Source organism: Dromaius novaehollandiae, chromosome 7, assembly GCF_036370855.1.
Source record: "Dromaius novaehollandiae isolate bDroNov1 chromosome 7, bDroNov1.hap1, whole genome shotgun sequence".
Classification (NCBI taxonomy): Eukaryota; Metazoa; Chordata; class Aves; order Casuariiformes; family Dromaiidae; genus Dromaius; species Dromaius novaehollandiae.
Window position 1 is genome coordinate 3,574,258 of NC_088104.1, and position 26,343 is coordinate 3,600,600.

The 26,343-nt window shown below is 37.5% G+C and overlaps 1 protein-coding gene across 4 annotated transcripts in view; it reads right to left on the reverse strand.

Moving 5' to 3' along the window:
* Positions 1-26,343, reverse strand: part of ACVR2A (activin A receptor type 2A) — a 65,020-nt gene that overhangs the window by 14,366 nt on the left and 24,311 nt on the right. The window contains exons 2-6 of one of the 4 annotated variants that reach the window (XM_026097593.2): positions 24,487-24,573; positions 19,277-19,324; positions 17,545-17,752; positions 15,080-15,189; positions 13,520-13,674 (exon numbers count right to left, since the gene is read on the reverse strand). In XM_026097593.2, the coding sequence (XP_025953378.1) occupies positions 13,520-13,674; positions 15,080-15,189; positions 17,545-17,752; positions 19,277-19,324; positions 24,487-24,573 (608 nt within the window). The remainder of the gene's footprint in view (positions 1-13,519; positions 13,675-15,079; positions 15,190-17,544; positions 17,753-19,276; positions 19,325-24,486; positions 24,574-26,343) is intronic. The other 3 variants (XM_064514576.1, XM_064514575.1, XM_026097596.2) reach the window with 3 other exon arrangements.

Consider the following 26,343-nt stretch of genomic DNA (forward strand, 5'->3'; position numbering starts at 1 on the left):
TGGTTGATCCCTTTTTTTCTGCAGCAAAATATGCTGAGTTCTAGCGTGCAGCGGTCACCCTACGCAGAGCTGCCAAGACGGCCACCAAGAGAAGCAGCCCCCCCCCCCCCCCAAGTTGGTTTAAAGCAGGGTTTGTTCCCCAATCCAAATTACTACACAGAGAGTAACTGCCGAAGCCAGTGGAAGTGGTGACAACGTGGGGGAAGACTGCAGCGACGGGAAGGAGGAGCATTGCTGCTTTGAGTGGCAGTGCAGATCTACAGAGACCCAAAATTGTAGCAGAGATCTGGAGATTCTAGGTAAAAGCAAGTTTTCTGCAGAAGCCCATAAATGAAAGGTAGGTACAGCTTTTAAGTGATATTCACACCGCAGAACAGAATAAAAAGAGAGGAACTTAAGTCTACCGTTCAAATCTGAAATGTACATTTTGCTTTTCTATTTTTTTCCCTGCTAGAAACAACTGCAAAGCTGTTTTTAAGAGAGAGACTGAAAAACACCAGTGTAGTTATTCCTACAAAATAAGTAAGAGTACTGAGGATGTGAGCACTCCAGTTAGGATCATAAAAATTCTGTGCATGTTAAGGACACATTTTCTAAAGCACCGTGGTTGGAAATGTACTTCACTGCTGCTAGAATGGAGACGAGTGCTTCTGCAGCCAACACAAATTCTGAGTAGCACAAGAATACAAAACCATTCTCTTGTTTCTTATTAAATAATAAATAGATCCTTCAGAAAGAACTAGCTTCACAAAGTGATTTATATCAATTTAAAGAAAGTGTAACCAAATTCCACTGAAATTAATGTAAAGAAAAAGTAACATTCAAAGTTCTTTGCCTAATTCCCTGCTAAAAAACACACTCAAATTAGAGACACATTAAAATATTACCCTCAGAAAAAGATGAAATCCTTTTTGCAAATATGACAGTGATAGATGCTTAGATAAAGCTAAGCTACATGAAAATTGCAGGGCTTAAATCTGATAAACAACAATTTAGAAAATGAAGTTTAAGAATTAAAAATCTTTTCTGACACAGAATTTAATTCTCACTCTCACAATCACTGATACATAAAAATTTTCACTCCTGCGCTGCCTTTCATTGAATTTCAGAGCCATTTATGAACATTTCAAACAACAGAGAAATCACTGCCCTTCATTTGCAGCAGTTACAACGCCAAAAAAGACAGGAAGCAAAACTGGAAACAAGCTGCTTTAAGTTACTCACAAAAGCCTACTTCAACTTGTAAAAACCCTGTTATTCTCAAGAATCTTGAGTTTTGAACCTAGTGACTTGCTTAAATCAACAAAACAGTTTGTGGGAAGTAACCCCAAATCTGACCTTCTGTTAGGGATTAGAACAACCCCCTTTCCTTTCTAAAGGGCAAAACAAAAAAAAACCCCAACTACTGGTATTTTTCGTCATGCAATGTGAATTTTTTCTTTACCATCAAGCAAACAACCGCTTAACACTTCCCAAAGAGCTGATGGAAACGGCATCGATCACAAGCGAGGGGGCAGTCATTCCTCCGCAAAAACTGGTGCTCTGTCTTTCACATTAAGCCAAATGCAATACTTTTCATATATCTGAATTCCACAATTCCTAGAAAATCCTGTCATTTCAAACATTTTCCCATTACATTAAATAGGAATCTCCTGGGGTTCCCTCCACATTTCCTTGCTAGTTGAAACATTTTTATGAAATCAAAACTTCCCCTGTTCTTCCAAAGAAGTAACACACACACACCCTCCAAAACAAATACTGTTTTGAAATGGAGAAAATATTATTGTCTTCTGTTAACATAGCTCAAAAGATCAGTATTCAGCTTCTTTGCTATTTTTTTCTAAACAGTTTCATCAAAATGAGCAGGCATTTCCTCTAAGACTAAAACCCCTATTTTTTATGTCCAAACATTCCTTGACAACATTTCCAACTTACTCTACTTCTAACCAAAAATATTAGCGTGCCACCAGCACAATTATTTTCATCAGGCTTTTAAAAATCCTCTCTGTGGTGCCAGGCATGGCGGCAGAACGTGAATAAAGGTATAATGTGGATATATTAACCTAAGAGCTTGCCCGAGCTGTCAAGACGCAAGGACGTAAGGACCCCACTCTCCAGGCCCCGGTTCTCCCTGTCCCTTGGGCCAACTCTGCCGCTCGTCCGACCACGCAGCAGACCCAGGCTACGTGCTGTCTCGGCAGGGAAGCAGGACCATCTCTCCGGAAAGCAGCAAGCCGCTGGCCCATGCACCTCAGTCCCGAGCACTCCACGTGCCGACGGATCCCATCGCCCGAACGGCGGCACAGGCCGCGGAGGAAGCGGCAACGCGCCGGCTGCACGACCATCCATCTCCAGGTAAGAAACAGAAGCAGCTGGGTTGGAGAAAGCACCCAGACCGACGGGGCCCCGTCACGCGTAATACTCGCACAAGCAAGCTCTACTCCTACAGCTCAAGGCCATCAGCTCATTAAGTCAGTGCAATTCGGAGTGTATGACGATCTCAAAGTCACAGACACCTAGTTACGCTGTATGCCGTAAGATTTTTCCATTTCAAACAAGGCTTTTGGTTCTGGTTTTTATACCTGGGAGTTTCATTTCAGCTGTCAAGTCGCACATACTAGTCGTATTGCATAACCAACAGATAAAAAGTATTATTAAAATTTAAGAATGGTAACTTTGAGAAATAGGCTGCCCTAAGTGACTTCAAGAATGGTTCTCAAGATCAGACAGAAAATTAACAAATGTGAAAGTACAAATCCTTTAAAAATATGACAGACTGAACAGCTTGTTAAAAAGCCTGCCCCAATATAGTCCAGCAGCCCTTAGGTTTATCTCCAGTCATTTCTTTCATCTGGCAATTGAACCAAATGCCTCATCACGTACATCCAAAGGGGAAAAAAATGTTTCGTTATCCAAATTGGCTGCATATAAACACACCTCCCTTTTCTGACTCCAAAACATAGTGGAAGTCCTAAAACCTCCAGTGCCCATGCAAGTTTTCCTTTGTTAAATGGTGCATTATTTCTCCTTGGTTGCATTTATTCTGCAGCTTATTTTGTCAATATGTTTAACAAGTTTTCACTTAAAGAGTCTGAGCACTATCACAGTTATTTTCTCCCTTTCTGGTTTGGGGTTGGTTTGTTTTCGACCAGATGATCTGTGAAGTTTAGATGCAAAAACAGTAGAAGGAGTCATAACTTTAAAATTCTGTAATCTATTCTAAAATTGACCCTATGACTTGTATCAAGCATTTAACCTTTTCTTCAACCTGCCTGCTGCCTCCCCCCTGAATCTAAATTTTTTAAATGGTGATAAGTTTTCTCTTCTTTCTCCACCCAAGAAAACCCTGCAGATTTTACATTACATTACAAACACATTCCCCAAGTAACATATACATGGTGGTTAGCTGCAAACAGGATATTTCTTCCCTGGCTGAAATCACTTCATTTGAAGCAAAATTGTGACTATGAATAGAGGGGACTTTCCAATAACTCTTTACAGATGCAAAATTCTCAGGAAAAACAGAGCAACAGTCTACTTTCTTCAAAATGATGTTTAAAAGGCATTTCAGCTAAGTAGAGACATACACAGGCAATTAAAACTGAGTATTCATTACAACTCAAATCTTGCCTTCTCCTACATTCATTAACCCTCCCCACCCAAAGTGACTAACATTTCTCAATGAAGAGTTTTAAGTTACTTGTAGTTTCACGTGAACTATCAGTAATTTAATATAAATAAAAATCACTTCTGGACAGCGAAAGAGTCAAAGCAGAGACTTAAAAATGAAAGAATACTTTTCTTCAGGCAATCCACCTTTCTGAGCTCCTGAGCCACAAGAAGAAAAGAAATCATGTCCCCAGACGTCACGACGTTAAGTCCACACACTTCAGAAAGTTACAGGCACTTCACAGGTTGGGGAGGACAACAGACACCTCAGGACAGGACAGAACTGGGCAGAACATGCAGTTTTCTCCCGGGCGACCGACCGAACGGCGACGCGCGGCCCCCGGCCGGGGCTCAGCCCCCAGCACGCGCGGTGCCAGCAGGGCCGCTCTGCTCCGGCGGCACCAGCTCTTTGAGGCACTCGTAATCGAAGAGCCACGGCCGACTCTGCCCGGGGTATTTCATTACCAATCCCTACAGACGTTTCACTCGATAGCTTGAGAAATTACAGTGATTTTTGTGAAAGCTATGGACAGCAGGCCGAATCTGTATTTTTAACCCAAGCATGCTTTACAAATTTCTGGTCCAAACATACTGAAAAAATGTAATTCATACCACAACAACTTCTTACATGTCCACAGAAAGTTCCATAACCATGAACAAACATCAATGCATCTTACCTCAATCATTATATGAAAGGCGTGCTTGCAGAGAGGGGAAAAAACACAAGCAAAAGAAATTACTATTTATATCGAGAATGGGATGAAAAAACAGCTTATAAGAAAAGAGACAAAACAAATTGTTTGTGGATTAATAACAAAAATATTCATGGGAATAGCAATACTTTCTTCTACTGGTAATAGATAATTTAAAATAAAAAAATCCATCATTAATATGTTAGCAAAGGAAAATAGGCAAAAATAAAGAATATAATACAGATCATTAGTTGAATTCATCTTATAATTCAAAAACAGAATTGTCCATTACAGGTGTCTAAATAGTCATGTTACCATAATACAGTATGTTACTATAATACAGTATATAAACACATGCAAAAAATTAAACATATATACAAGCACAAGTTATGCAAACTTCTTTCGTGTTATGTTCACAAGTGTGCAGAAGAGGGCAGTGTTGTATTTTTTAAGTTACCAGACTACACTAATTAGCGACTAGCTGTAGAAAATGAAAACTGTTTAATGCTCGAGTTATAACTCAACCTTACAAACAAATAGGTTGTTGTATATTAGATCTATATTGCTAAATTCAATCAATAAATCTAGTATGTTGGAGATGTAGCTAGAAGTAGTGAATGCCAAAATACTGTATCCAGCACATACAAAGGCACATTACAGTACTTCAGACTATTTCAAACAGCTCACGAGTTTATGGACGGCTAAATGAAATATATTATAAAAACGTAAGTCCTATAGCACTGTTACGGAAACTTAAAACACATGTCAATGAGACAAGCTTATCTGCTCTCCTTTCAAATCCCTTCTTTGTCAACCTCCCCACCACTTAAGGAGGGAGGCTGACACACCTCCATCGCTCCCCCTGTGTTTTTGCCTCAGTCATCTTCCCTGCCCTTTACAGCTTGATCAGAGAGTTGGTGCAACAGCAGCAAACGCCGATGCTTGAAGTATTCAGCTGCCGTACAACAGCAATGATCCTCTTCTCCCACCCTCTGTCTCTACATTCTTAAGACTATATATAACATAGACCCAATAATATGCTTTTCTCTGTGCTTGAAAACTGTCTAGCCCATACTTAGCGTTATCTAAATAATGAATGATAGAAGAGATGAAGTATTTCTTGGAGGCTGGATTAGCTGGAGTCAGCTTTATGAACACTGGAGCAGGGCTTGCTGCCACCAAGAGTACTGCACCACACCGGTGCCCCGCAGCATGTGCTTCCTCCTCCTCCTCCTCCTCTCCCGGGAGCCCGCAGGAGGCCGGGGATGAGGTTAGCCCTCACCCCAAGAGCCCCAAACGGACTCGAGCAGCACTTGCACAGCCTGCCGATACTTTGGAGCACTGAATAATAAAAAAAAGGGGAAGGAGGGGGAGGAAAAAAACCCAGCTGATCCTCTTCACCATCAAACCCTTCTGCGACTCGGTGATTTCTCTCTCAGTATCATGATGGACATTCCCTGTAAACTTCACAAAACACGAATGAGACTTTGCAGCACAAACCTCACAGCCCACGGGGAGCACAGTCACTGAAGGCAGCTCCTCTCCACCCCCATACTCCTTTGCTTGAAGCAACAGCGAAGCAAAATGCAAGTAATAATTTGTGAAGCTGATAGGGAATGGCTACCGAACAGAGTAATAGATAAATCTTTGTTTACTCACATTTCTACTAACTCAAGAAGTCAAGGACAACAAACATTAACTCTTACAAAAATTTAAAAAAACACTGCTCGTATGAAATAGTTATTCAACAAACTTATTTCCTGTGGCTGTAAAAAAAATTATTAGAGTCATTTTCAGGCCTATTTGCTACCACAATTGTCCAGCTCCTGAATATTGTGTATATTCCTCAGAAACAGGGAAATCCAATCCTTTTGCTCTTGCCATAATGAAAAAACATAATCATGAGACTCCGAAAAATAAAAAAATCCTATCCCAAGTTCCTCACTACTCCTTTATGGGGATCAAACCCCCAAATCACTAATAATTAAGAAACACATGGCAGTTTTCAAAGAGCGATTTATGCATATCACAGACCTTCTGATTCTGAAATCCTTGTCCTCCCCTTCAGGCTACAGACCACCATATCATACTTATCATTAGAAATGCAAGTATCATCAGTTTAAGCATTATCTGGCCATCGGAAATGCAAATATAGGCTTTCTTGGTTTATTTTAGGAAATAATACAGCTCTTATAAATGAAAGAGTAATTAAAAAAGCCCCACAGAATAGTCACCATATACACAAACATGTATAAACACACAGACTTCCTATTCATACCAGCTGAAAACAACTCTAAGGGTTTTACACACCAGATCAGGGAGATGGCGGTGATCTTTGTAACCAACCAGCCATGAGCAGTATGGTTGTCTCCAAAATGTGGGCTATCCACAACCATATTCTGAACTTTAAGCACGTCACAAAACCCTGTATGAATATGAAGTTCACACTAAACGCAAATATATATTTTAATGTTTCGCCGTGATTCCTCAGTTTGTTCCTAACTAGTGTCCTAAATATGCCATCAACATATTCATCGACAGTCCCTCAATCTTCTGAGAGAATGTAAGGCAAAAAGAATTATTTTGCACACTTTGTGAAGAATGCAGTTCCCACACACGCAGTGATGTAAAAGATGACTTGAAAGAAGGCAGACTAAAACATTCATGAGAGCACATCTGAGCATATGCAGTCAACTGGACAACTGCGAAGACTCCTGAAGGTAGTACCTCACTGCAAACGTCCCATAAATCCGTATTTCCACCCTCATGTGATTGCTACACAGCACTAGCAAAGATGACCACCTTTGCCTAAGGGCGGTCTTGACAGTGTCAGTTATTTTGAATACCACTGTTTTAAGTGAACGAATAACAGAGAGCGCTTCTTCCAGGCATGTGAAACACAGACTACAGAAAGCCTTCCATGGTTTGTCAGTTTTTAATGCATTTATGCCCAGTCAACGTTCATGAGAATAAGACGCAAACTGCTATCTACAGCCAGGCCTATGACATGGAAAGACATCATCTCCCATCAGCCTCTCAGAGCCACTCAGTACAGGCCTATTCCTAAAACTAAAACAACTTCTTGATAAGTCAGGAATAAGTTACAGTATTAAAAGCATACAGTTTGTAAGATAACGCCCTGCTTGAATCAAAGCAAAAATACAAAGTAACTCTAAGTTCACTACAGAAATACATTTGAAACATTTCTCTCTGAATTCTTCTTGTACTGTACTTTAAGTATAAAGCTCACTTTAGGCTGCCATTTAAGATAAGACACGGTATGTCTGGATTTGTACTTTGTTACCTGTTAAATGCTTGGAAATGCAGCTACAATTGGGGTTTATTTAAATAGAGATAGCTCATTTCAAAAGCAAATTAAGAATTCAGGACTTTTTTTTTTTAATTTAAAAACAAAAATCGTCAAGATCTAGAACCAGACACCTGGGCATCTGGTTTTATACCAAAGATAGTATTAAATATGCATGCATCATTAAGTACTTGGGCTTCAATTATCTGTCATATAAATTCTTTCTTCTGTTAAAGATCTTTAGTAATTACTTACGTAATGGCTCATGAATGCTAAAAAACATGCAGTTAGCAGCCATTTACCAACTACACATTTAAGGACTCCTTGTCTACAACACCTTTTCTATTGCATTCTTAGTCCTCCATATATGCTTTTTTCTTTTCTTTTAAGCACTCACACCACAGTTGGGCCCCTCAATATCACAATTAAAGGAACACATCAGGTCCTTCCCCTCTATGATACCACTTAGTGACTGGAATCAGATTATAGAAGAGACAGCACAAAGTCTTGCACACTTCCAGCAGTCCCAATTTCAAGATCATTTAGTTTTTCCTTTTTAAATTAACATTGCCTAACACCAACATTCCTGCGTTTGCAATACCTCCTTGTAAAACCACATCTCCTTTTCTTATTCTTCAAGTGTTGCAATGGTTCTATAAGAGTATATCCAATAAAAAAAGCACACTGAAGACAAAAATGGAAAAAAACCTAAACACCTGATTTAATTTCATCATTCTTCTCTGTAACCAACTGTGATTTTCCTTATGTAGCAGAAGGATAAAGACTGTCCCAAAATTGTAATTGTACCAGCTAGATTATTTGATGAATTGAAACTTAATTAGAGAATAAAAGTAATAAATGAAGATGATCTATCTTTAGCAATGAGAGCCATAAAAATTTACCCAATGGTAATAACTTTCATGTCATTTTGAAAACAAACCACTCAAGTTCCACGCACAGCTCACCAAATTCTCTGCACGGGTTTGGTGGCTTATACCAGAGGTCAGAGGGAGCAGCAGAGAGTAGCACTTGTTTTGTTATCTCTTCTTCTCCTGTTTGTTTCCAACAGACAGTTTGATTTTTGACTGCACACATGCATATTGACTAAAGTCAGTGGTTCAGAATATGTTCTGTACCTGTCACTGCTAGAGATCTTTCTCCCTCATTGCTATTCACCCCATGTTATTTTAATATAGCAGAAACTGCTTTGAATTCCAATTTCTTAAAGCTGAAACTGAAATATCAAAACCAAGACCCAAGTACAACAAGGTCTTTGTAGCTAGGTGTCTTCAGGAAGATAAACTGCAGAAAGACATTCATGGTATGGCTGTGATGAGAGCCATCTACCAGCCATAATCATACACAATATTTTTTGATGCTCACAAAAGTGGTCTTGCCTCAGGGCGTTTAAGACCAGAGGGACAACCAGATCAGTATCTCTCCCAAATACACGCTTCAGTTAAGATTAATTCTTGGTTCATCTAGTACATGACTTTCAAGACAAGGGATGCACTCCATATATAGCACCAGTGAGGTGCAGCTGTATGTGGTAGAAGTATTCTTAATAAAAAAAATGGAAATTAACCTCATACAAGATTACTGTGCTCAACACATGGAATATTGGTTAAAGAGCTAAAGGAAGTGAGGTGCAGGAGGTTAAAAAGCATAATATGCAGTCCTATTTTTCAACTGTGCAATCCTCGCTGAGGAAACTAAAGAGAAATGTTAATTCCTAGCAACCAAGTTTGCTTTTATGAACACTCTAAAGAGAGCAGTAGGACCTGTCCATTGGCATTTCTTAAATTTCTACTGATACCTAACAGGCAGCCTAGATCAGGGCCTTCTTGTGCTTTGAGATATTAAGAACACGAAGCATCTTTGACCCAAGGCATTTCAAATGTTTCAAAAGAAAGCATAAAAGTAGGTTATGAAAAAAATGTTATGTAAATCTGTAAAGCTTTTTTCAACCCTCTCAACATGAGACTCTTATTTCAAAATCAACACAAAACAAAACAAACTCCGAGAGCCAGTAAGATATTCATAACACGGGCACTCAACAGAAGTACAGGTGGTTAATTTCTCTTTGCCCAGTATGGACGTAAAATGTGGAGAGCCGTACCTGCGTGAATTGATGGAAAACAAACATGTTATTCGTGTCAATTACTATGCTATATAATAGGTTATGGTCCTATCTAGCAGATGAGAGAGTGCTAGCGCTGCAGTTGTAATTAGCATTAACTGACATCCTTGGCCCAAGCTCAAGAAATCTGAAAAATAAATGAGCATAGCATGTCAGCTCCTGGCCATCCACAGTCATATTTCTACCAGGAATATTAGTTGGATGCTGTGGGGAAATCTAAACTACATCTAAGTTGGAGAGTGAAAGCTCACCTTTGTCCACAAAGACTGCAGTCTTATTTTCAGTGTACTTAGTGCTGATGACTGCAAATTAACAGAGCAAGAGTATAACGCTTTCTAAATAAAAACACACAGACCAAAATATTTAAAGCACTAACCCATTTTCTGGTAAATCTGATCAGACATATGAATATACCTTTGTCGCATGATAAGATCAAATGTAAGTAGGAAAGTGATCCAGTCCTTTCAAAACGTTATATATTTTGCAAACTTACATTTGCTAATAACTCATTTAAGAATTTTAAAAGTGACAGATTTTGTAAAATCTGACACTCTGCTTTAACTAGACAGCAGACAATATAGTGAGGCATAAAGTTAATAGCGTAAACTAGAGACAAAGACTTTTGTAACCCAAAACTACCGGCAGTGGTGGTAGCAATAACAACTCCCTCCATTGCCACCGGCACCTCTGAGCTGAGCGTGCCGCAGTGGCTCGCCACCCCTCCCAGCCTAAGGACCCGCGGCACAAACAGGAACCTCACACGATATCTTAAAGGAGGAAAAAAAAAATTGTTTTGGGAAACCTGTCCAAAATGTTTCAAATGGAGTAACAAATTAACAAATGCTATGCACTTGTGCTTCAGATACTGGCAAGCAGTTCAAAAGCAGTTAACCTACTGTAGCAACTCCCCATGACCTCTCTCAAGCCAAAATACCCAAAAGAAAACAATAAGGAAACATTAAAAAAGCAAACAAAAACTCCAAACTTTAATTAATTACATAAACTAGTCCTACTGCCTAAGTTCCTGGATAGTTATCTATATATCCGAAGGGAATACAAAGATAAGATAACCCACACAACTGTGCATCTCAGTTTGTGCGGGAACTGCCTGCCTGATTTTACTGTGAAACAATTTTACTTTTAAAAGAAAATGAAGTTGTTTCCATTTTCTCAGATGTTTGTCCTTTGTATTTCACTGTAAGTTCGAACATTTCTTCTTGCATATTACTTCATTTTTTTAATCTTCCAATTTCTTTCCTTATACCATGTTCTGTGACTTTTTATTTTCTTAATGTTTCTTTTCCTAGTTCTTCCAAAATTTATCATTCTCCTATATTTCCTCATTTCTATCTTTTACTCATTCCTCACCCAACCTTTAATTTCTAGTGGAAGAAAGATTAGTACCAGGGCATACTGCACCCAACACTCCTTTTATCTTCTCGGAATAAATTAAGGGAAAAGAATAAAAGGTTCTAAGTGTTATTGATTTCATAACTCATACAGAAATCACTGTTTCTAGTTCATATCTGCTATGCAACCCATCTGACCAATCCATTTTATCATTCTGCATAGCGAGACCTGGGGGAGAAAAAAAATTTGCCTAAAAGCTGTAGATCATGCCCTGATTATTATTAAGTATTATATTAATATTTAATTTATTCATTATATAAATATTTAAATATTTGGTGTTTATAAAAGTACTAATATTTATCTCTTCCTACTTCCTCTGCCTCCTATTCAAATCAGCTTTAATCAAATTTAAAGTTGAGAAATACTATTCTGCTGCATATATTAGAATATTTTTTGCATTCTATTTTCATAACAATTTCATTTAGTTTTTCAAGCAGAAGTAGCTTTTCCTGACTTTCCACATCGAACCTTAATGCTCCTTCACCACAAGATGAGAAAGCGTTATTACACCATAACTAGCCCTATGCAACATATATTTATCCCAACAGATATTAATAATCAGAGCATTAACAAAACAGATTATTATCCTATTTATTAAAAGTTTATGACGCATCCACTCCTGTATCAAACACAAACCATGCAACAAAAGAACTACAATAAACTGGAGGAAAAGCACCAAAATTCAAGTTCTTGATATATCACACACATTTAGCAGTTACTTGCTTTTCTGTCACTTTAACAAATATTTAATTAAGTCTAGAAGCGAAATTACATCCCCAAATCACTAACAGATCTGGCAATTATGACTTTGACGTTACAGTGAAATCTACTAGGATGATGAAAAGTCCAAAATACAGAAAAATTTTGATGGACGCAAGAGTTCATGCTAATAGCTCTGCACGAAGTTGGAGTATCTGCAGTATTTTCTGCAGGGACAGGAAATACACATTTTTCCTCTAAATGATGTCCTTGTCATTTGGCAAGTACTTACTCCTGCTGTTCCCTCTCCCCACTTGGGCTTTTCTTATTCATTAATATGGAACTGAAACCAAAACAATTTCATTTCTTGACAACAGGCAATAAGGCTCCCTGGAATACCTTGAAGTCAAGCAGTATACACCGAAAATACCAGTGAAGTTGGCAGTCCAGGGCAAACTCATGTAACCCTTTTCAAATGCAATCCTCTCAAAAACTGCTGTATGAGGAGAGGCAATGTATTCCAGCCGAGAGGTCACTGCCCTGAGTTAGGGAGCATAATATCTATTCCCGCTCAAAAACCCAGCACTTTTATGACTCTGGGCAAGTCACTTTACCTCCCTGTATACACTACCATATTTCGTTCATCCTTCCTACTTTGGCTCTGAAGGGTTTACAGTCTTAATGCTTTTTATAATGGCCTTCTAATCTTAATCGAATATCTAGACACAACCGAACACAAAAAAAGGAAATTCTAGTATTAGTACTGTAGTTACACTTACAGCATCATCTGGAGCCTGACAAGAGTAGGAACTACATACGTGCAGCCAAAAAGTCTGTTTTGTCCCAACACGGTCAATTTACATTTCAAATTTCAAGATCATGATCCTAAAATATTTTCCAGGTAAAACACAAACACTGGTAAAATTGGGAATTTTAAGACAAAGTACAAAATGTGTAAACAAGTAAGATGAAAAAGATGACAGGAATGACAATAAGGCCACCAGTTAGGCTAAGCCCAGTGACTATGTTTCAATTAAAGATTTTGCTTATATTCCATTTAAATGATATCTGTATCTCAGTTCCATGCTTTAATAGCTATGCTTCCACTAGTTACTATTTACTGTTCACTGCTAATTGCCGTTATGATCTTGTTCAGTCTGTATTAGCCTCTCTACTTCATTTTTCTTTTAAGCTAAGCATTACATAAAGCTCGGTCATAAGTACCTGAAACCAGCTGTAGGCAACTTTCACACAAGTAGTGCTTTTAACCACAGGGGAATACAAACCTCCCACACCCATCCAGCAATATCAAGTCATTGCCATCCGAAGTTTTGTGTGGTTTAGTTTTTTTCCCCTCATAGACACATACACATATCAAGCAGCTTCTCATACATTCATCAAATATCAATTAATTAAAGCAGATAAGGGTATTTAATAAAAAGGTGGTAGCCACAAAACCAGAAAAATAAGTATGAACACCTTTAAACCAGGTATGTAACACAGACTTCAACCATGCGACAAGTACATACTTCCTTTTCCCCTCTCCTCTTCAGACATAGCTTTACCTTTCAAAAAAAATGAAATCATAATGCAGCAACTTACTTGGGTTGGAACGAGTACTGGAGGATACGCTAGCTTGTGATGTCTGTACATCCAAAACGAAAAGAGCACAATCACTGCGATTCCCATTATAGGCACCAATGAATAAAGCAAGGTATTGAACAGAGGTGGCTTAGGTGTAACAGGATTGGAAGTTGCTGGTGGGGGAAAAATGAAGATTAATTTTCTGCAATACATCTTTTAAGAATCAAAAATCATCAGTGCTTGAAACATCTACAGTCCTGCTTTTAGAAAAGTTACTCTAATCAGCACAATAGGCAAGCAATATTTGATTAAAATGCACTCTAAAAATCTGAAACATATTTTAAAGGCAACATTTTAGAAAGCACAGAAATAACTTAGATCCCCAGATTTATCGATCGGCATGTCTAATTTTGTTTGTGTTTTAAGTTCTACCTCTATGTTCCCACGGTGCATAAGAGATGTTCGCATTTATAAAAGATTCTCAAAACTGCCCTCGCTTAAAGAATAAAGAATCAATATAGAAGTTTAATCTTTGAAATGTATGCAATATGATTTCATTAATAAGTAGAACAGGCTAGAAATAATCTGCCAAAGTTTGTATGCATTGCTGACTTGCTGAAAATAAAAACTCGCTAGTTCAAGACACTTCTGCAGGACTTTGGCAAGGATTCCAAAGAAACCCTGCTGCTGGAGTAGCTGACACAGGGGGAGCCACGGATCTTTGGGACAAAAAGAGGTTTAATGAAAATGAAGAAGAATGTCAATTACTGTGTTAGCAGTAACACTGACAAACTTAATAAGAGTGTCGCTTGGGTCAATGAAGGCTACTTTAATCTCACATAAAGTGTAATTTAATTTCATAAACAACTTCCTTTGACTGTTTGGTACTCAAAGACGTCTTCTGTTTTCAGTTCAGTTAAAATTATTTGGTTTTCTAACTAAGATTAGATTCCTGATTGGAATAAGATAAGCAAGAATAATCTCATAATCTTTTAGTTATTGTTTTTAAAACATTTGTTTGTTAAATCTGGCCGATTTTCTTTGTAACCTGTGAAGAAACTCTTTCTCCCTTTTTAAAGCTTACTGTGTCAATTTACAGAGAAACGACAAGGTCCAATTAGTTTAAAGAAATATAGAGAGTATTATTTCAAGAAGAAAAGCATTCACAGGCTGGTACATGTACACATGGATGATATAGCTTATTCCCCATTGATTTAAAGCCTGTTACAGAAGCTTAATCACACAATTAAGGTAAGATTTGACAATGATCCTCATATCTCAGAATAGCAAATTATTTCAGATTATCCTTCTTTCTTACACTTAGAAAAGAAGCATCCTTTATCAATTTAAACTATTTTGTTCTAGTATAGAGACCTTTCAGAACTGAAGAATTGAACAGGCAATTCTCCAGGCTCTTTATATGAACGCACATAGCTCTTCTTCATTTGGGAATCAGAAACCTTCTGGTAGGAAAAGCTGACCAGAACATTTTGAAAAGTCTGATCTGAACATGCACAACATTAAATGTTTCTGAACACTGCTAAGCAGTTTCTTCCTAAATATGTTAGACTAACTTACGTTGTGTGACCTCCATTTCTGGAAAATAGAAAAAACGTTCATTACACATGTTGCCTTCACAACAACAGAAAAACACTTCAGGGCTGTCCTTCTTTTCTATGCAATCATTCCTATAAAAGATAATAATAAATAAATCTTATTAATCTTAAAACTATTTTGCTCAAGAGAAAACATACGTTCATATTTAAAATAGGAAGTGAACTTCAGTAATTTGTCCAGAAAATTGTACTACCCAAATAAAAGTTAAATCTGAAGAAGAAACAGAGTAATTAAAATAAATTTTATTCATCATTTTATATTGCAATGAAATATCATTAATATTGAAACTGAATCAGCACATTTTGGTATTTCCAAAACAACATTCAAGAAAACCACTGTAAGGATGCATGTCAAAAGCTAACAAAAAGTACTGAAGAACAGGCCACTATCTTGATTTAAACATGACAGACAAATGATTGAATGGCTAATGCTTAGCCATAACTTTACAGGACAGTATTACATGGTTTGGAGAGAAGTAGAAATGTGACATTCTTTAGCAGAAAAAGTTTTAAAAGCATTTTACAATGTCCCCTGTATACATTATGCTCAGGGACAGGTTTCCTTCACTAATCAGGAATTAATTGCGTGTAAGGAGTTAATTAATTGATAAGCTGAAGCTATTCAAGTCAGCTAAGGAAAACAGCAGTCATGCAGGAAACAACTTGACAGCAGAAAGAGAAGAATTTGAATATCTTGCAGATATAGTTGAGGATTTTTATATACAGCTGAAAATCTAAAAAAAAAAAAGTTTTTTATTCATCTTCAAATATTAGGTTATTTTGTAGAACCAACTACTATAACTATACTATACTGTAACTTCCATAATGCACTTATGCTTTGATGTTCTTCATCTGCTGTCGTTATCATACTGTAACTCCATGTTTAGTAAACTGGTCTTCAATCTCAGAAACAACATTTTGTCTAATAGATATTTTAAATAAGAGCATGGCAACACGCATTCTCATAAGTAACAGTTAAGGAGGTCTTAGAGCCAGACAAGTTTTCACTCAGTTTTCAACTATTTCCTTACTCTTTCCTTACAACTATTTCCTTCTCCCCACATCTTATTTCTTCTCCTTCCAGTTCCTTTCCACTGCTCAAGAGAGAGCTTAATACCATAATTTTTCACAGCGTTCAATGATACAAATGGGAACAGAGGGGTAACAATGCTATAGTGTCCTTCCATTTCCAAACTGAAAAGTCTATTTTCATCCCTAAGTTTAACATTTTGTAGTAATAAAATTAGTTTGGAAATTGTAAATACCTTCACTCCTTCACCAAAGCTATGACTAACGGGGTGGTGGGGGGACAATCAAAGTACTTTCCCATCCTGGCTGATTTACAGTTACTAAATACCAGTAGCAACAATCAAGACTCCTTGACTGTCCTTTGCCTTCCAGCACAGCACAATTTCAATCATGCTGTGCAAGCGAACTTGGAGATACTTTGCTACTTCTCTGAGAAACATATAAATCAGAAGTACTGTTCAATTTAGCTTTAAACTACCTGTAAAAAGAGAACAAATATCTCAGTGAGTAGGGAAACTTTTCATTTGATAGAAATGACTATAATGTTTTCTTCTACTCATTCAATATTTAAGAAACAGAAAAGGAAAGTTTTTATAAAATTATTTTTAGCCGTATTTAAAAAATACATCTTAACAAAGACCCACTATTTTCTTAACTTCCTCCCTTTCCAAATAACTGTTTTGTCAAATAAAGGTTAGTCTAATACTTCAAAGAACTATAATACTCTTTCTTAAAAGAGTCATGACCTTTATTCAGCCAGTATCTAATGAAACTCAAGCCCTGCTGTTACTGCTCGTGGGTACTTGCTAGACCATCTGTTACACAAAAATGACTGGGATTTTAAAATATTCGACATCTCTTAGAACTGCCACTGAGCCAAGCTTTTAAAAAACAGGCACAACACTCCCATGTTTAAGTAAAGAACAGAGCCAGGGCACTGAGTTTCCTACTCTAAAGACTTTGGAAAACTGAACACTCTAATTTTGCATTTTAGTTTCAATAGCTGTATTTGTTTGACAATAACAAGCCCTGAGAAAAAGCTATTATTAATGGCCTAAACAAGAAAATATTAAACAGATGATTTTTAACATATAAAACATAAAAAAGTAAAGAAAAAACATATAAAAAGTAAATAAGTAAATAATATGTATATAAGAAGGTAGCTCATGCCATTCTGTGAAGACGACCACTTAGATGAATTTAGCTCCCTCACACCAGATAAGTGAGGAAAAAAGTGTGTGTGCGTGCACACGCACGCGTGTGTGTGTAAAAACAAATAGACTAATTACCTACATTTCTCTTAGCCACCGTTGCAGAGGAGATGTTGTATAAAACATGGACAAGCAGAAGAGTATTAAATTACTCATAAATTGAAAATTTACAGGAAAACTTGCTTACCTGTCGTAACAGTTGATATCATCCAGCCAGCAACCTTGTTTCACAATTTCAATGGATCCAGAAATATTCTTCCATGTAGCAAAACAGTGTCGTCTTTTATCCTTATCACCATAACAAGGTTCAATGCCACTGCGATTTGTTTTATCTTTTTCCCAATTAGCGTTGTAGTAGATACACTCTTGTGTTTCCGATCTGCCAAGTATGGCACCTTTTAGGGATTGAAAGTAAATCACAATTAAACAGCTTTCTAAAACCCGAGACACACCTGAACAGTCAAAACGATACCATACTTGTATCACTATACAATCTCTCACTCTTAAAAAAAAAAAAAAAAAAAAAGAGTTCACATGCATTCCAAGTTAAGTGTTGGAAAAGAAAACAAAGATCTTCTGTTAAGTCTAACAGTGATCTCGTTACCTTATCAAGATTTGGAGAAATAAAGAACAAGTTATGGCAACACTTCTCCCCACGTAGCAATAACTGAGCATTTTAAAATACTTAACAGAAAAGCTTTAGTCGTTATATTAGCCAAACGAAAAGTATTAGCTAGCAGAATTTACCAAAAGGCTTTTCCTCCCTCATTACATGTGCCAAAAAAAGCATTCATTTATCTCCGAAACATAAATTCCATTCATAAATTCAGTTTTAAAACCTTAACATTTTCCCCCTACCTCTCATCTGTAATTCAACCTCTTTACAGAAAGCACTAAAGTATAAGATACACTACGCTAAATAACAACTTTGGTGTCATTATGATTTGTCAAGAGAGCAGCCGGAATCTAGACCGGGAGCTGTGAGGCAGCGATCCCCGATCTCCGAGAACAGAGCAGATTCTGTGCTGTGCGATCCCTAGTCAACCAGCTCCGTGATAAAAGGCATCATGTCTTTATGCCGTAACTCAATAACCAGGTGCTTCCACTGTCAAAGGGCCCAGAGGCACGTCTCCCCTTCTCGTGTCACCTGCCAGCCCACAGCGGCATCAACCACAACCACCAACCTGCAGGCTTCAGACAATAAAAACCAAGAGGTGTTTGGAGGCCAAAATCACGAATACCATCAGTATTAAACACGCTGGTGGACCATCACAGACTAGCAGACTAGCCAACTCATCCTGATATTGTGTGATTTTCTTCCTACCATCTTGGTGTTCTCAAAATCCAAAGTTCAGAAACTTTTAAGTTTTTAAGTTACAAGCATAATTGATGCACTTATGTCTGCTGACAGCCTACAGCAAAAATCAGCAAGTATTAACAGACTGAAGCACCTTGAAGTGGCACTAACTTCATAGTTCTGTGAAGTTAGCCATATGAAGGACCAGTCTGGTTTCTGGAAAGATAAAGGGTTGCTACAGCATAAAACCATTAACAAAATATGGGGTAATGGAAAACTGAAAGTTTAGAGTTGGAAAGACCTTCCTAGTGGATATAGTGTGAAAAAGCATTCTCACATATCCAAAAGCACTGGTGCAGCCAGGGGAGAAGGGAGGAATAACTGGCTTTTTACTTCTGTTTTTCTCTTGTCAAAGGCTGCCAAGAGGATGTCATTAATCTTCATCTGAGCTCCAGCATTTAACACATATTAAAAAACATGGAAAAAAACAGAGAGGGAGAATGACTATAACTACCTACAGAGTCAGAGAACTCATTTCAAAATTAAGGAAGGGTCAGAAGGATGACAAAGCAGGTTTACTTTGCTTATACCCTTATCTGATATATCCAAGAGAGACACTTACATAACACACCATGCTGAAGATCAGGTTTAGTAATTTCAGTAGCAGTACCTGTAAGCCAATATCATACATATTTATTTGTATCACTCATTACATCCAATGTCATTTTGATACACAAGCTATACCATTGTAGCCATACCCATGTTTCTCCCTTTTCATACTCCTACACAAGGATATAACGTACAGAGCAGTTATAACCCCGGCTTCGTTTGCGAGCTGAAATGCCCATCAGGCAGGCGCTCTATGGGGCAGCGTAAGAGGTGGGACGAGGGGGACTGGTACACTGGGAAAAGCATCCATCATGTAGCACCTCCTCAGACAACTGATAGGAAGTTAAATTTCCTAAGTAAACACCACTGCGGAGCCTACTATAGAGGGACCAAAAAGTTGCATCTCGGGGTGATAAGAATTATTTCAAACTGAAAATTACTGCAACGCTCTTGGAAGAGCACTGGGCCTCAGAGCTAAGCGCAGCACTGCAATGCTGGGCATCCCACACCACCACCTCCAGGAACTTCTGACATTGACGCGTTCCCAAAATAGGCAGAGGATGTTGCTTATGCTTTTTGGGAAAGAGCCTAGATGTTCAATAGGAGAAATGCACTAGCCAGCTGGTAACACTGTGAGATACAGCATGTTAACTATTATTTCTTTGTGTTGAGATGGCCTGACCTTTAGATCTCCCAGCTATGGCAAGAAACAGATGAGGCAACAGATTGAACAATTTGGTTCTGTCAGTGCAATAAAGCAGAAGTCCTGGATTTATCTCATACGTGCCATTCCCTTTCTTTTGCTGCCAAGCCTAGCCATAGACAAGCTGAATTTGATGAAATTCTGAAGTTACATTAAAATCAACTTTGCACAAACATTTTTTCCTCATGTCTTCTCCACAATCAGGCTTTCTTATGCATTAAGGCTCTGAATCAGTGCAACATATTCAACTGGCCAAAACCCAAATTGTTAGTGTAGTGACTTCGGATCTGAATGGAGCATATCTATAACTACATATATATATAATATATATATATTTATATATATATTTATATAAATAAAACCTATAATGTCTTCCTAAGAGCTGAGTGGACATTTGCAATAGGTCTGCCAGACAGAACTGATGCATGGACATACTGGAACAACCTTGGCTTAATCTTTCAAAATAGAGAAACAGGAACAAGGTGAAAGCAAGTGAAAAAGAGAAGAGGAAATCACACATAAAGGCAGCCCTGAGCCCACTGCACAGAGAAAACATCTGCTTATAACCACCCCCTCTGCAACAATGAAGCTAAATCTTAGAGGAGAAGGGCAGTTGGCATTTATAACAAAGAAAAAAGTCTATCTGGGTCCCAATTTAGGAATATGTCTATAATGAAACTCCTACAAATATTCCGAGTGCTGACAAATGGTTTTCTCATGAAAACTGTCAGGTCCTCCGGAAGTCTACTACTGAATCTCAAAGGGCGAACTGCTATCGTTGAAAGAAGCCACGAACAAAGCACCAAGATGATCCCATGGACTGAACCTTAAGTCTGGCAGTTTGTAAAAGAAAAATATCCAAGTAAATGATAGAATTTAATTTCAGCATGAACACAGATAACATTTAACATACTCTGTGCACAGTGTTGCAATTAGTTTGCTGTTGTACCACTATACATTTGTGCTCATCCAAAACAGTTGCAGCAAGAAAAAAGAACCAGCACTTGCTACTGAACTTCTGAACTGTTGTTAATACAAGATACCCCATAATTGTTAGCAGTACAGAAAACAGATTTATTAGATTTTACATGAGCGCTCTGGACAAGCTCACTTCAGCAGGAATTTGAAGGACTGTCTACCATTTTTTTCAAACAGAAAGTCTATACAAATGCCTGAAAAAAATTTTAGCCAGTGGATTTCTTTTCTTTTTTAAAGGTAAACAATGATATCCACGCATATCTAACAAGAAGAACTATACTGACATAGCCCTAACTCAGAAAGAGATTAATAAATAAAGATACCAGATGAAGTACAAGTTCTCTATCACAGATACCACTATGCTACGACCAGAAGGGAAAGGGAAACATAAACTTCCAGAAGTTTATCATCTGGGTTATATTTTGTAATCCTGAAACTGAGCAACAAAACCTTACTGGTCTGTAAGGCAGGAATGGTTTCAGTACACTAGGATTTTATTAATAATCCAGAGGTGTGATCATGATCATCTTCATTATTTTGTGTGTCCCGCTCCCATCTCCCATTTCTTTTAGGGAATACTTGGTTGGTGACACCACGTCATGAGCACAAGGGCTTCCAGTCAAAGAGAAGATGCATTTGCTTGTTGGTTTATGAAATCTATCAAAATCTGTAAGCTAAAATCATGAAAACTGCCAAAAAGGCTACAAAGATTATTTGATGGTGCCGAGATCCAAGGCTTCTGGAAGCCAGTCTGTATATGTAGACTGCTCTGATGGGCTCTCCTAATGTGTACCTAACACTTCCTTAATTAGAAGGGAACTAAGAATAAAGCAATTTCAAGCACATTTCTGTATGTCTTCCAGCACTAACTAGACCACATTTCCATCTAATATTTTTCTGAGATGTAGTTACTGAGCCAGAGATGCAAATGACAATACTGAAGTCTGAAATGAGTAATTACATCTGTATTTCATGGCTGTATGACCTACCCAGACGAGTCCCTTGCAGTGTAGTTGAACTTCACTCTGTTCTAAGCACTAATGACCAGGCTGGTAAGGATATATACGCAAGAACACTCTTGTGAGAGAATAAGACTTTTTTTTTGCCTGTTCACTAGAAAACCTAGTATATAAGAGAATTGAAGGGAGAAGTCCAGCCTTGCAGCTACCTATACTTAGGACAGTAAGGTTACTTAAATTGATTTATGAATTCTATGTTCCAGATGAAATTAAACTTATTCTAAGCACACAGATCTACAAATATATAGAGAATGAAGAAGTTTATTAGAATAAATTATTTCAACAGAATGGCCAGAAGGACCACTGGGACTGCACATTATGCAAGTTACTTAGAGGACAGAATAGCCACTACAAAATTAGTCACCAAAAAATTTAAATTGTATGCAACATACTGTTCTAGGGGCCACAAATAAGGACAGAAAATGTTGCATAGGTAAGGGACAGCATCTTGAAAAACCTCAGTGACTATACTGGAGTCCTTTTCAAGTGCTTGTCCATATATATTATTCTATTTGTTCCTATAGTGCTCTCTCAAACACTCTCTATACCCAGGAACAGACTGCCAAAATACACTAGAAGGGGTCAGCTTTGATGTTTTCACAAGCAGGAAATAGTGTTTTATCATTCTGTATTTCTTCTGATAACACCCATGGGAATGGGTGATGTTGCAAAGGGCTGGGGGCGGGGAGGAGGAGAAGTGCCTTACTGATTACTTATCATTAAAAACATAGGAGTTTACAAGTCTATATGGGCCCTACAGTAAGCTTGTAAGTTTTAGTATAGTTTCTTGGATAGCAATATTAAACTTCGGTTCTCCAGGTTTGTAATATGATTTGGGAGAAAAAATAAATAAATAAATCAGGAAACCTGTACTTGACTTGCTTACATATCTAACTATATACTTAAAAAATATTTCAAATGGTTCTTAGTCCACAACTTGTCAGAGTGCAAAAACTGTAGAAAGTCTGAAATTCTCCAGCTGAAAGGAACACTACCAAAAAGAGATCTCCTCTACTGTCTACTGATTTTGTAAGGGGAAAAAGCTTTAACAAATGACACAGAGCTCAAAACTCACAAGAAGTTTAAATTCTACAAGATTTATAGGCTGAAACACACCAGTTCCAGGGCCAAACCACGCCACCAATGCTAGAAATACACACAGAAAGACTTTTCTACGAGAAAAGGGAGGTACCTTCAAACAAACACTATCCTGACAGCTTAGAAATGCAAGCAAATTTCCTGCTTCTCTACAGACTGCATAGAGGAAAAATGTTATCTGAGATGGCAGCTAAACAGTATGAAACATGTAGGTACCAGAACTGTGTAAATGGAAGGAGGGATTGCCTCGGACATGGAGGCAAATAGAATAATATGTTTGGAGAAAGGCGGGGTTCAGTACTGAAAACTTCAAGCCTTTCATTGTTCACCCACTCATCTCAGCTGGAAACTCTGCCAATTTTGCTCTGCAACAAATTTATGGAGAATCATGATGCTCTACTTCAATCTTGATTTTGCACAGTCAATGGTCAGGCTCTTCCTGCGTCCCTTTCACTTCACCGCCTCATCACCATAGTAGGCCTGACGTGCTCCTTCCCAAGTCCATCTTTCTTGAACAGGCTGGCCAGAATTACATTCGGCATTTGAGGTGAGACTTTTCTGGAAACTTCTATGGTATCAGCATTGTTTTCAACCTCCAGGAAACACTCCTTCAAAGGTATTTTAGGACTGCATGCATCACAGCCAAATCACATTAGTAGCTCATGGTTTCTCTGTTACAATGCAAGACCACAGCTTGAAATACATTTTTTAAGTTGTAGTGCAATCAAAAAAGCAGACTATGCTGTACAGCCTCACAAAAAGCTGAACTGGCACAAATAGCTGGAAGTAATCCCTTCCTTCAGCTGCTAAACTTAAACAACTGTCAAACTACAGCATTATGCATTTGAGTAAATACCTATCATCATAAAAATGTTAATATGCCTTTGACTGCTGAACCCTCTTTCTAAAGCAAAAAAATGTTGCATAACCTTGAATTTTGCTGTATCGGTTTAATTCCATTTCTATTTTCATCCTGTTTATATAAAGTTCCAAACCTTCTCTGTATTGACAAAGATTCTGTGTTTTTACTTTATGTTCCAAAATCAGTACTGAGTATATTAAAAAGAACAACAAAAAAACCCCAAAACACACACACAGCAAAACTGCCTCTGTACCTCCAGCTAAACTGGCTGTCGCTTGCAACAGATTTGGCCCCCCTCAGACTGCATTATTTTGCTCCTTGTATCAGAAATTCAATCTGAAGATTATGTAAAAGTTCCCATTCACAGAGCCTGAAACAGCCCATATTTTTATGGACAAGAACACCGTTGATACGCCAGATCCATACTTTTCTTGCGTTCAAGCTCCTAGAAAACTCTCTTATACCTCTAAGCCTTTGGGTGTACGTTCCAAACGCAATAACGCACATAGTTACAGGTATACAAAACCTGAACTACTAGACTCTTTGTGAACCACAGTACTCACCTTCAGCAAAAAAGGTCTGAGTCCTGAACGAACGATGGAAGAGTACAGAGAACTTCTGCTGGGAGTATCTAGTCCTGGAATTATTCTCTAGAGAAGAAAAGGGACATCTAGAGCCCAACTATCTTAGAGAGTTTGCATTAAGTTAATATTTTCACCATATGTAATACTCACAATTTAAGTACCCTTATTACTTTTAACCCCTATCATCACCTTCCCATGCTCTGAAAACACTACATCAAACTGAGGTTTGCCTCAGGAAGTGAGAACTAACAGAATTTCATTAGGGAGCATTATTATGCCCGTTTTCATGTAGAATAAATTCTGATCTAAGTGATTGGTAGGCTATCAAAAACTTCAGGATATTTAAGATTCACACCAAGACAAAAAAAGCAATGGAACAACAACAATTTCCTAACATATCCCAATATTAGACTATTCCTCTGCTCCATTTTTCTTAAGCTTTATGTATCCCTATCAAGCAGATTTTCTGCTATCCATTGTGTTATTTTTTTTGATACCAATACTAACTGTATATGGAAAAGCAAGATCGACAACTAGCAGGACATATTTAAAAATGAAGTATTTCAAAACTAAAATTAGGCTACTAAACTCAAGATAACACATACTAAAACTTAACCATCTCATTAGGTTGTATTTGTCAGCAAAGATTCAAAAATAACTGACTAGAAAAGGGAACAATTTAAAAAACACTTATTTAAAACCTGTATTTGTGCTCTACAGTATAATTGTGTAACAGTGACTTTAAGAATACGCTACACATGGGACAAGCAGGATATTTATTGTTATTAGAACAGTTAAGTGCATCAACTGCTACAACAGCTGTCTTGAATAAATCAGCACTGATCTAACATGAGAATCAAATCAATATAGAAGTGATGCAAGACAGCAGCTTTTATTTCCCTTACCTACATACAAGCACTTACAAATAGTCTACATTTTCATACTCAGTATTTCTCCTGAAAAAGTCTTTTCTATTGGTGTTTGATGTTCGATGTGAACCAAGGCAAGCACAGACATTTCGAAATATCAGGGCTCAATGAAACATAAGCTAACTCCAAATAAATACTAAAACAGTTTCTTGTGCACAAAGAAGCGACTGCGCACGTGCTTCTAACGGTTTACCCCTGATAAGTGGCAAAAGCAATAATCTCTCCAGAAAGCCCTCTGAAAAGAAGTCAGGATATGGATTATTATATCATCATTCTTCCACAAAGAGAAAAATGCTTCTGAATTGCTGTTAACTCAACCTCTACACTGGAGAAACTAGAACAGTAAGGAATCATCCTCTTTCCCTCATTAGAGCGAATATTAGTTAAATTCTAGTCATCTAGAAACCATCTCTCTACTCCCTGAAATGTAAAAATAAAATTATTTGGAAGACTACACAATCTATCCACATCAAATAATTGAGACAAAAAAAATCTAATTACAGAAAAAAATACATTCTTCCTATTTGTGATTGCATATGAGAAACAAAAATTATTAATTTGCTGTCAGTCTAAAATGTCTCACTGAAAACACCTTTAAATTCAAGATTAGTCCTGGAATTACCTCCAGGTATGAAGATAATGAAAGCGTGTTTTAAACATCTAAACATTTAATAACTACGACTTCAAAGTAAATTTCCATTTAAGATGAACCATGCACATATACTTGGTAAAACTGAAGTCAACAGAACCTAAGTCCATGCTTTCCTCCAAATTTGTTATGGAAAGTATTCACAACTATACTAAAAATTTACCTTTACTGACTTTGTTATTTGACTGTAAGCAAAAATCATGAACAAACTGAATTTTGGTACTATAAGCCCTGAATATCTAGACCATGGTAAAATAA